This window comes from Centropristis striata, chromosome 12 (assembly GCF_030273125.1).
Source record: "Centropristis striata isolate RG_2023a ecotype Rhode Island chromosome 12, C.striata_1.0, whole genome shotgun sequence".
NCBI classification, from domain to species: Eukaryota; Metazoa; Chordata; class Actinopteri; order Perciformes; family Serranidae; genus Centropristis; species Centropristis striata.
This window is the reverse complement of record NC_081528.1, coordinates 33542763-33555006: the sequence shown is the minus strand read 5'-3', so window position 1 is coordinate 33555006 and position 12244 is coordinate 33542763. Positions and strand designations below refer to the sequence as shown.

Below are 12244 nucleotides of genomic sequence, written 5' to 3'. Positions count from 1 at the left end.
AAACGCCTGTAAAACCTCTGGGCGATTTTAAAATAAGCCCCTAAAACCTGAAGTTTTTGAAAAACTGAAATTCAACAGAAGTGTCAACGCTTCGACTAAATAATAGATTTTTCAGCCTCTGTAGCAGATAGAAATGAAATTCAAAAAGTATTTGAGAGCTTATATAAATACTACAAAACGACATATCCGCTTTCCAGGCTTCAATGGGTTAAATCACACTTTCTCTCACACACACACACATCTGCACGAAGCATAACGTGGTCAAAACTGTTTTTCCTCTTCCGGTTGGAAAATACCTGACGAGCCCCCAAAAGGTTCCTACACTATATAGGCAACATCAAATCTGCTCTTACACCAAGTATTCACTGTGAAAACCACTAAGCCTCAATTAACAACTCTTGAGAAGTAATTTTCTTCTTAAAAACCCACTCAGACTTTTCACACATTTTGTGACCACTGTTTTCTTGTGTGGGAAATGTTCTCAGGTATGAACAGAATCTACACACATTAAAGTACCACATTTATGCACATTGAGTGCTGTATCAATTTTTTACTGGGTTTTTGATTATACAGTCGTATAATATTCTAAGATTTAACTTAGATTTTTATCATTTAGAATGTTTTGATTGTTTTATAAAGCATTATGGTCTCATATAATTAATTAACACCTAAATCCACATCAAGTATGTTAACTGACAACCATGATGTCCAATAATAAGTGATTGATCGTGCTATTTACAGGTCCAAAGTAGATCTGTTTTATATATTTATTTATGTGCTAAATATGACCGCTCCTTTGGCATCACTCTCTGCAGAATTACCTCCACTTTTTTTCCCTTTTGAGTCCAATGCTGCACCCTGCTTAGACTTTTGTTTTTTTGTAGGGCATTCTTAAATTAAGTCTATACTTTTCTTTTCAGTTTATGTGTACACACAGTGCTGCAGTCTCATGCCCTTTTCAGGAGATTTGCGGGGAGTTTACTGATGCTAATTAGGATTAACTCACATATCTTGCAATTTAGTGGGTGAATGGGATTTATCATTATAAAAACACATGTACGGGAAATTCTGCAGTTTAAGAACATCGTCATGAATGTAGAGTTTTCTTAGGTACTTTCTTAAGAACAAATTTAAGAAAAAACAAACTGGTGAATGGGGCCCATTATGTTTAATTCATCAATGAAGAACTAGAAAGAAGAGCACATTTTAAAGACATTAAGTGATTGTTCCGACCTGTGCCTTTTGTAGAGGAGCCATGCGGCAGCAGAGGACAGCCGTGCAGTTCTGACAGATCTGCAGGAACAGGTTCTTGTAGCGACTCGAATTGGATTCAGAGGAGGAGTTGAGCACCATCGACAAAGTGGCTCCATCTATGATGAAACCGTAGTCCTGGTTTGCTGAAGACCACGACCTTTAAAAACAGAACAAGGAAATTAGTTGAAGTTTATTCATCAATAAGTTTGATTAACCCACTGACGCCTAAAACGCCTGTAAAACCTCTGGGCGATTTTAAAATAAGCCCCTAAAACCTGAAGTTTTTCTGGAAATTCAACAGAAGTGTCAACGCTTCTACTAAATAATAGATTTTTTTCATCCTCTGTAGCAGATAGAAATTAAATTCAGTAAGTATTTGAGAGCTTATACAAATACTACAAAACGACGTATCCGCTTTTCAGGCTTCAATGGGTTAAATAATCACCCTAATACAAGATCAGGGCATCATATAATAACCTCAATACAGATCATCTAAGTCTGGGTGCCAACCTGGTGACGCCTGCTTTCACCGGTGGAGCATCCTGTACGGCTTTCTTGTGATATTCAAGCAAAAGCTCGTGCAGCCGTTCCTCCCGCCTCCTCCCTCCGTCCTCCAGAGTACGCACTGTCAGCTCCAACAGCTCTGTATTCCTCTGGAACAATCTACACGCATAACAGGTGGACTTTGCTGTCTCCATCTTGTCCCCCGTTAGAACCCAGACACTAATGCCTGCACCCTGCAGGGCCTCCATGGTCTCTGCTGCCTCTTCCTGAAGCCTGGGGGATGAGGACAAAACATAAGTCATGAGAAAAGAGAAAGATTACGACACTAACTCTAAGACTCTGGAGAGTATGTAGTAGACATAGACATAGTAGTAGAATGTCACCAGTTAAACAAAAACCACATCAAGGTTCATTTTCACAGGAGAGCAAGTGCATGATAGCAAAGGGAGACTGCTTTATGACACAATGCTCGAACAAAGCGGCTGTTTTTCTCATGCAAATGAGACTTAACTAAAGGTTGAGACTCTTAGCTCAGACAGATGTCAGAAGGGACTCCTTATTGTGACACACACATTGGTAGCAACAATGTCACTATTCCTTTATTCAACATAACACGTTCTCATAAACATGGCCTTGTATTGGTGCATACTTATGTGTGTTAAGGTATTTTCTAAATTCATAAAACAATAATCTTAGATTGTGGTGCAGTACCCAATGTTGACCACAAGATGGCAATGTGATCTTATATTTACGAGTTCATACCCATCAAAAACACCCAGGTATCTGGTGAAATCACAAAAAAAACATGAAGCAGGAAAAGATAGCTGAAAAGTTGCTACTGCAAAGAAAGTGTGAGATTGCATAAAAAAGTAGATTAACATTATAAAAAGGAGAAATGAGTTGATTTCAGCAAAACAGAGGCAATAAAAAAAAAAACAGAGTCTGAACAGCATGTTTATCACACATTGTTTACTGCTAGCATCTGCTAACTTTTGGCCTCTCCTATCAATTTTAGGCGATTTCCGAGATTAAGAGCCCCCTAAAATTCTTGGCACCGATCTTTAATGAGAGGAAGCAGAGAGAGGAAGGACAACAGCAGCATGGGAGATAATGAAATGACAAGACATTCGTCAACTTTAAACATCAGCAGGTGTGTGGTTATGCTGTGTGAGCACCCACCGGTCTTCCACAGCTGTAGCTCCTATTAGACTCATGCCAGTCTCCACTTGGTTGTAAACAGCCATGAGCTTCTCTTCTCTGTCCTGCAGAGCTAGTCGAGCTTCCCTCAGTCCTGCATCTGCCTGGGCGTACTCCTCTGCACTGAGACATTTGTAGGCCACACACAGTGTCCGGTAGCCCTCCTGAACAGTAAACACAGCACCCAATGTCACCACAACAATGTAATCTGTCCTGGGATCATTGTAATTTTATTGCTTATGACACCCACTGTTGCATTACGCTCCACATGCATGCGTATCCTTTCGACCTCCTCCTGTCTGACGCGGGGAAAGATGGAAGAGTCCGCTCCCTTGCAGAAGAGCAGTGTATCACCTGGACACAAATACAGATAAGCAAAAACACAGCATGATGAGGGCTAAGGGCCAACGCTAAATCACGGCCATTGCAATAAATGTGACGTTAATCAGAAGCTCACCTGATTTGGATCTGACTATTACACTCATTCGCCGTCTAACCGGGTCAAAGTTCAACACGTGAAGGAGTTCATACCTTTGGGAGGGAATTGGAATATAATAAAAGCTGCAAATGCAAATATAAAAAATATCAATAAATACTCTATCTGCGAAATAACTGACTTACATTTCAATAGCATTGTTCCTGTTGAGGATTTTCATGGTTTTACTTTCAAGACCCAGAAATGTGAAGCCATACCTGCAGATGGAGACAAATATTCACAAATGCTGTAATTAAACTACAAATGGACCCAAACAACATGCTTGATTTTCTTTAACAACTGCTACAATGCGATTTTGTTGTAGAAAGTCTTTAAAGAAAAACAACTGACGACCAGGTTGATTCGAATAGCAGCCTTGTGCAGGATTTATTTAGCAAGTATCAAAAAACAGATTCAGATGCCAAAGGTGTCAGAAGAATCCAAAAGTCAGATCAACACTGAGAGACAACACCCAGTTTCTCTCTTTTTACTTTGCAGGTTGGTGTGTCATCGTTTCTGTGTAACTAAGGTTCACGGCCTGTAATTTCCTGTTATGAAAAACACTTGATATAAGAGCACATTTGGGATTTCCCAAATCCGAGCTGCTCATATCTCAATCAAGCAGAAGTTTCCTTTAAAGAGACTGTGACTGTTGGTCAGATTTCTGTGTGTTTATCAAAACATAATTGATGCATATTTAAACTGCTATATGTCAGATATTTTAATACATCTTCAAATTAATTCTACGACAATTTCAACTCACTAAATGGTAACAGCCCATCTCTTACCTCATGGCACCCTTGACCAGAGCAACCTCATCAGGTGAGGAGGCAATAAAGCCTCTCTGCTCCTGTGGTGGATGGAGCACCTCTCCATCCACCCCTAAGCCATCCACCTGGTCTATTAGTCCGTCCCCCAGGTTTTGACCCTGCTCTGTGGACTCCTTCACCTGGACTGTGTGGCAGAGACACAGGGCACGCAGGAACAGCTCCTCCTTCTCCTAATAACACAGCACAAACATGAATAGCGTTTAAATAAATCAGTTTTAGAGATGCAAAGATTAGTCGACTAATCGATTAGTTGATCCACAGACAAATATTTTGATAATTGATAAAGAGTTAAAGAAATTTTCAATGCAAAATATCAGAAAATTATGTTTTCAGCCTCTTAAATGTTGAGATTTACTGCTTTTCTCTGTTTTACATAACATTAACCAATTGAAGCCTGGAAAGCGGATACGTCGTTTTGTAGTATTTGAATTGGCTCTCAAATACTTTTTGAATTTCATTTCTATCTGCTACAGAGGCTGAAAAATCTATTATTCAGTAGAAGCGTTGACACTTCTGTTGAATTTCCAGAAAAACTTCAGGTTGTAGGGGCTTATTTTTAGAGGTTTTACAGGCGTTTCAGGCCTCAATGGGTTAAAGGAATATCTTTGGATTTTGGACTGACAAAACAAGACATAAGCTTTGAGAAACTGACATTCACCATTTTCTGACATTTCATGGACGAAACAATTAATCTGGGGAATAATGGCAGATTAATCACTAATGACAAGAATCGTTTGTTGATGTAAAAATCATTTGCAGTGAACGACTATAAACTAAAAATAATTAATACATTTACAGCCGCATATGGAGCCATATACAGAAGCTGGAGTTAAGATAAAGCCCCGAATTTACGACCATTTGTCTAAATTGACTTCTTATCAACAAGCGTGTTAAAGCGCAACAGTCTGTGAAGTGTTATCAGACGCTCATGTCAAGAGCACATGGCCACTTTGCTCCCCCTCCATGTTGACTTCATATGTTGACATGTCAAGGAGAATGTATGAGGGTGACCTGTGAAGGGTCTTTCTGAGCAGAGAGCTATGTAATGGCCATATGTTGCTGCATGTGTGACTTCTGCAACAGATGGAGGGACACCACAACACCCACCCTGCCAGCTTTCTCCTGCACTTTGTTCACAGGTCCATCTGTGACGCAGAATCCGTCCAACTCTGAGCCTGAGCCTGCGTCTCGGTACTTGTACTGGAATCCATCGATGCAGCACTCTATGAACTCCATGTTGTTCTGCGTGAGGGTGCCTGTCTTGTCTGTGAAGACATACTCCACCTGCAGGCAGTGTGATAAAAAAATACATGACAGACTCTTCCAAACCCATAAAGATTCAGTTTCCCATTTAACAGGTTCCAACGATAAGATGAGGCAATTACTCCCAGAAAGAATTACACTGCATTCATCAGTTTAACGAAGCATCACCTTTAATTGAAGTAATCATCTGGCAAACCAAGTGTGACTGATCTATGGCAGCACTGTTTGAGTTTGAAGTGCTATTAAAGCAGGCGAACTCAGGACAGCAGAGCCAATGTGGTGTTATTATATCCAGCTCATTTTTACAGCAGCACTGTACAAAATTATCTTGAGATCATATTTTGATGGACCTGTTATCTTGCTTTATTTCAAGTATTTAAACAGAAAGAAATAGACATATTTTTGTAACAGATGCTACACTATAAGCAGTGTAAAATAGAAGTTTTAGATTTTTTTTTAAATGTATTACATTTTAGCGATTTAAGTATAAAATTAGTTCCCTTTACAATTGAAATAATGGCATAAAGATAATGTTGTATCTACACACTTAACACACTTATATATATATATATATATATAGTATTACTTCTCATTAGGCATACACTACTGGTCAAAAGTTTTAGAACACCCCAATTTTTCCAGTTTTTTATTGAAATTCAAGCAGTTCAAGTCAAATGAACAGCTTGAAAGGGTACAAAGGTAAGTGGTGAACTGCCAGAGGTAAATAAAAAAAGGTAAGCTTAACCAAAACTGAAAAATAATGTACATTTCAGAATTATACAAGTAGGCCTTTTTCAGGGAACAAGAAATGGGTTAACAACTTAACTCTATGAAGTCTTGGGCTATTTGGTCCATTTTTGAATTCTTTTCATGTCTTTGTAAGTCATTTTGTGTCTTTTTTTGGTAATTTTGTGTCTTTTTTTGTCATTTTGTGTCTTTTTTTAGTCCTTTAGTTAGTCCAACATAAAATGTGATTTTGAATCTTTTTTTTACTTTCAAAACACTATCATGCTCAATCAAGAATTTTAAATGTTGCAAATGTGCATTAATTTCAGAGTACACTGAGACATTAAACTGCATAATTTTCAATAAAATTCTGGAAAAGTTGGTGTGTTCTAAAACTTTTGACCAGTATTGTACATATCTGCTACATCCCTGTTTACTAGGGTTGCACATCTCTCTGTGATAAACGATTCGACTCGCATCTAGATGTGTTTAGACGTGTTCCGGAATGCGCTTCATGGAGGAGCAGCATAGTTTGGTAGCTCTCTGTTTTTGCATAAATTTGCTAAGTTTTTATGTATTTTTTTTCTATTATTTTTGATGGATACTTTTTTGGAGAGAAGAGTTTATTCAAGAGAGGAGCTTCTTTCACTGAAACGGAGCAAGTCTGGAGGACACCATCACCCTATTCCAGCGCCGGCGCAAACTGTGAAGCCACCAACCGATTCCAAGTCTCGTGATACCCGATCGATGACTCTACAACCGATTAAAACCGAATATCCGGTCGCATCGGTGTATCGTTGTTATGACTGTGGTCATTATTATAGTTATTGTTTAGCAAACTGCATTTGTATGTGTGCCCTGTGTTTTTGTTTTCCTTTTTTTATATTCAGATTGGAGTGTGCCATCGCCTTGGTGTGATTGGTGGAGAGGTTCCACACCTCAATATTATGCAGATTGGGATGTGCCATAGCGACGGTGTGATTGCTGGGATTGGCTGCAGCCGGAACCACCTGGTTTAAATGGAGCCAAGATGGCGGCCGTCGGGGGCAGCAGGCACTTTCCTCATCCTCCTCTTCACCCAACCGGTTCACACCTTTTGTTTGAGTTAACTTGTGGTTTTGGACTTAATTCCCTTGTTTTGAGCAGTAAGGGTGGGTTGCCAGGTTTGTTTCTCGTTTTCTCTTGTTTAAGTAGGTAGGGAGGTAAGATTTTGTATCTTTTGGTTTCTCAGGGAAATTTCTTATTTTTAAGATAGGATTGTTTTGTTTGTTATTTTGGCTTTAGTCCACCCCTAAGTTGAAGAATATTTGTATTTACCTAAGTTCTCTTTGTAAATAAATATTTACCCATTCTTCAAACTTATCTTTGTTTGTGGCTACTTGGGAGATGGGAAAGATGGGGCCTTTTCATGTTGTGCTCTAGACCCCCTAGACTGGGGCATAACAATCGTTCACAACCCTACTGTTTACATTACCGTTTCTTCATTTTAAAATTACTGTCCAACCCTTTATTTTGACTTTGCACTATTTTATGCCTTAGATTTCCATTTACCATGACTCATATTCTTTTTATACATATTTAATGAGCATTTGCTGAGGGAGCGCTAGATCTAAGAATTTAATTGCCAACATCTGCTTCTCTGTAATTGTTGTGCACATGACAATACACAGCTTGAAACTTGGAAAAATCACGTCTGCCATTTAATTCTCTTTAATTTAAATTTGCCCATGTCCCTCACCTGTCCCAGCTCCTCGTTGAGGTCAGAAGTGTTGACCAGTGCCCCCTCCTTGATTTCAGGGTCAAAGAAGTCCTTGTCCCACGTGATGAAAAAGGATCCCAAAAACTTCTGCATCTCAACGGTCACATACATGGACACCGGAATGATGAAGTTGAAGAGCACCATGAAGGACAGGAAGTCAGTGAACATCTTTAGGTACTGTTGGAAAAAAATAGAACACAGGCACATACAACTGTATTTAAAAGTATATCTTAACTTGAAGACATTGCACTTTGTGTGCATAACTAAATCATGTGCTGTGGTTGAGAACAGTAGCCCTGATGTGAAGAAGACATAATGGAAATCACAAGGCTGCATCTCAAAGTTCATAGTTCACTGAGGGCTAAGGAAAAAGGTTATCAGCCAATGAAATTGACCATGCCATAATGCAGGTCAGCTTTTGCTGAGTGGAGTTTTATTAGCGTGGATCAGAAGAGCCTAGGGCTTGTAAAACACTTTAATACGATGGAACTGTGACCTGACAAGTTACAGTTGAAACCAGAAGTTTACATACACTATATAAAAAGACACATATGTGTTTTTTCTCACTGTCTGACATGAAATCAGACAATCACTTTTCCTGTTTTAGGTCCGTTAGAATTACCAAAATTATTTCTATTTGCTTAATGCCAAAATAATGAGGGAAGGATTTTTTTAGACAATTTTTTATTACTTTGGCATATAACAGTTTTGTCTTTAAATTAAGGTCTTTGCCCCTGTGTGCATTTGCAAACTGTTACCTGGCTGTTTTATGTTTCTTCAGAAGCTTCCAAAGACATGACAGCATCATCTGGGCTTTCCCAAATTGTTTTGTAGCAATTGTCTAAAAAAATCCTTCTCTCATTATTCTGGCATTTAGCAAATAGAAATAATTTTGGTAATCCTAACGGACCTAAAACAGGAAAAGTGATTGTCTGATTTCATGTCAGACAGTGAGAAAAAAAGCATATGTGTCTTTTTATATAGTGTATGTAAACTTCTGGTTTCAACTGTACAACTACACGCCTCCAAGTATTTACCGTAATAACACAGTCCTTCTAGGTACGGTAACATTCCGATAAAAACATTATACTGTGTACTGATGTAATGCTATCAGGAACTATTAGCAACTCTTCTCCTGGCAGCAGTAATTCTGGTAAGGCTTTGTTTGCGGTGCTCTACATGCACTTAACTCACAGTTCATTTATCTGACAACAAGGACAGACGGGTTGCTAAAATATGCACTCACCAGATTGGTGTCCTTCTCTCTCTGGGTTTTCTCGTTGTACCACGGCTCATCTTGTCCAGGCTTGCTCTGCCACACATACTTGAGTGTAGTGCACACTAGGGCCTTGCTCACCAATATGCAAAGGTAAACCAGTAAGAAGGCATTGATGGACCTGGGAGAAACCACATTAATGAGTATGAGTGGTATTAACATGTGTTTTTTTTTGTTTTTTTTAAGATTATTTTTTTGGCATTTTACTGCTTTATTAGATAGAGACAGATAGAAAGGGGGAGACAGAGGGGAAGACATGCAGCAAAGGGACCTCAGGCCGGATTCGAACCCGGGTCCGCTGCAGCAAGCACGCGGCCTTCATGGTAAGTGCTCTACCAGTGTGAGCCACCGGGACGCCCTAACATGTGTTTTTATGCATACCTACATTTACACATCCATACTTACTTCACATACATCATCATAAAAAGAAAAACAAAAAGGGGGTGAATGGGCAATCATGATGCAAGAAAAACCCAAAACAAAACTATCAGAGCGCTAGGATGTTTTTATTTGTGTATAAAAACTGTTTTATAGCAATTTTATGGGAAAGGTATCTCCTGATGGAGGAGGTACTGTATGTCTCGTATTTTAAACTTGTTTACACCATTTCCTCTAAACTTACTTTTCCACAGCAGAGCGTTTCTGAGACTTTCCCTGGTAGTTGAGAGCCATCTTTGTCTCCATGCCAGTGTAAACTGCAACACCTTGTCAAAGAAAAGGAGAGGAAGAAGAGGGATTAGCTTTTAAGCTACCGTCACTAAAATAAGTTATTGTAATAAAAATCAATATTATTTGACTCACCACATATTCTCTGAGTGTTCTTTAAAGTTGCCCCTTTCAGCAGGAGGTTTTCTGGGCCCAAAGACCTGCAAAATCACATCAGTAGATCAAACAGTTTAGTCATACATCCACACGCTCCTCTATTCCCTAAATGGAAACCTGGCAGGCGAGCTGGCATCCACTCTGAAATACGCAGTGACAATACACTGTATGACTGCAGTCTGGGCTTACACCAGTTCCAGTGTTCTTGAGAAGGACATTGGCATTTGTTTATATGGCCATTACAAAGCAGTCAATGATAAATGCCAGCGGGAGTGCTTTGGAAGAAGTGGCTGAAGCCATGCCAGCCTGTTTTAATTTTAATGCTTGTCTGCAATGAAGGATCAATGGAATAATGATTTGTTGGTGATGCAAAGGGAAACAAATGAGTGCTTAAGCAACTGTGTTTTGATTTTGCGCACACTTAAAGGGGGCTCGGATGGCTGTGCATGAGTGCTCTTACCTCACTGCAGGCTCTTGATCATTCTTGTAGATGTGCATACGGCCGACGAACCTGGAACAAAAATCACAGACGCACTCAGAGGCTGAAGTCATTTGCAAGAAGGCCATGATATTTGTTTTGCATATATTATTCAATCTGTTAATACTAGAGCGGATTTGAACTTGAGGTATCCAAATCCATGCTCAGTTCATTTACTTAACAAAACAGTAAGCACTCAGGTGCAAAGGTTCGGGAGCCAGATAATTACTGGTCGTTAGCCAGCAGAACGCTGTCAATTTTATTGACTCGAAATAGCAAGAATTTGGCGCCATGACTTACTTAGCTCTAGCACGTCTCAAACAGCATTCTGATGTCTGGGTAAATGACAATATTTCTACTCCCTGCCCTAAGGGGGAGCCAAAGGCTGCCTGTTGACTGAGCTCAGATTCCTACAAGGGAATAAGAATCAAATGCCGGGCAGAGCAAAGATTCCTGGAGATACCAGGCTGACTATCGCCGACCTCTTCACATTACAACCCACATGTTAATATAAGAGTAACTTGGGGTATTTTCCAATGGCATTCAGTGAATCCATTGCCAAACAAACCACAGGCAACTCAAGCTTGTGGTGTAAATCTGCTGGGGCCACATGTTGAGTGCGTACTTGTAAAGGTCAGGCTGTGGCTGTTCACACTCGATGGTGGCGTTGAGAGATTCCAGGTCCTTCTCCGTGTCTGGCACTGTGTAGTGTGTCTGGACAAGGGGAAGAGGCAAAGAAAGACAAGAGTGTGAGCACAGACGAGCTCGGGTCAAGTGATCATGCCTTCCTCTATCCCACACGCAAAGACAACAAAGGAAAATAGGAAGACCAAAGTTACCCACATACTGTGAATAACACTCGACAAGACAAAAGAGAGACTTTAACTTTCTTTCAAGCAATACTGACAAGTACAACTTCACTATCTTTGAAAATAACACATATATAAAGAAAAGTATTTACTTATTTTCTGCCTGATAACCAAACTTTATTAACCAATCCTTACTAGTTAAGAGAGACAAACAGGCAACTGAGTCTCAGTTTTTCACACTTGAATTTAAAGTGTGGTTAAATTGCCAAAAATGATATCAGTCAAATGTATTTGACTGATATCATTTTATTTCCAAGCTTGTATATAAATTGTATAATATTATCATTATTATTAATTATTTTGGCCAGCCCTAATATTTATAGATATAGACATGCTTTCCTAATCCTAAAAAGCATCACATTCACATTTAAAAAAAAAAAAACTATACCTATAATTTAATGGAAACCAAAGATTTAAGTTTATTCTTTGAAGCAGAAATGTAGAAAAAAATTACAACCATTCTGTTATTAAAAGAAAAGGGACAGCAGAGAGGAGCATCTTACTTTATGGTTGGACTCTCCATCCAGACTTGCTGTGGTAACAAAACATGTGTCGTCATCTCGGCTAGACTGCAGCAGTATTAAATCACAGGGAAAGGTCTCATCTTCCTCCACCTCCACAACATCTCCAACCTGATCAAAGGATCACAACCAAACACCACTTGAAAAGACTTTTCACACTTTGTTTCCTCCTTCTGAGGCAGCAGATCAGTCAGATTTGGCACAGGATGAGTGACAGAAGTTTAAACAATCATAGCTTTAAGCAACTTCTCTAGTAGGGAATCTAAAATA

At 39.3% G+C, this 12244-nt stretch overlaps 1 protein-coding gene across 3 annotated transcripts in view; it reads right to left on the bottom strand.

Annotated features, from left to right (window-relative positions):
- atp11c (ATPase phospholipid transporting 11C) overlaps positions 1-12244 on the bottom strand; it is a 48737-nt gene that overhangs the window by 9715 nt on the left and 26778 nt on the right. For all 3 annotated transcript variants that reach the window (XM_059345855.1, XM_059345856.1, XM_059345857.1), the window contains exons 6-20: positions 11957-12085; positions 11210-11298; positions 10567-10617; positions 10086-10150; positions 9907-9988; positions 9255-9405; positions 7988-8185; positions 5368-5544; positions 4219-4430; positions 3577-3648; positions 3413-3486; positions 3206-3309; positions 2938-3119; positions 1765-2031; positions 1234-1411 (exon numbers count right to left, since the gene is read on the bottom strand). In XM_059345855.1, coding sequence (XP_059201838.1) covers positions 1234-1411; positions 1765-2031; positions 2938-3119; positions 3206-3309; positions 3413-3486; positions 3577-3648; positions 4219-4430; positions 5368-5544; positions 7988-8185; positions 9255-9405; positions 9907-9988; positions 10086-10150; positions 10567-10617; positions 11210-11298; positions 11957-12085 — 2031 coding nt within the window. The remainder of the gene's footprint in view (positions 1-1233; positions 1412-1764; positions 2032-2937; positions 3120-3205; positions 3310-3412; positions 3487-3576; positions 3649-4218; positions 4431-5367; positions 5545-7987; positions 8186-9254; positions 9406-9906; positions 9989-10085; positions 10151-10566; positions 10618-11209; positions 11299-11956; positions 12086-12244) is intronic.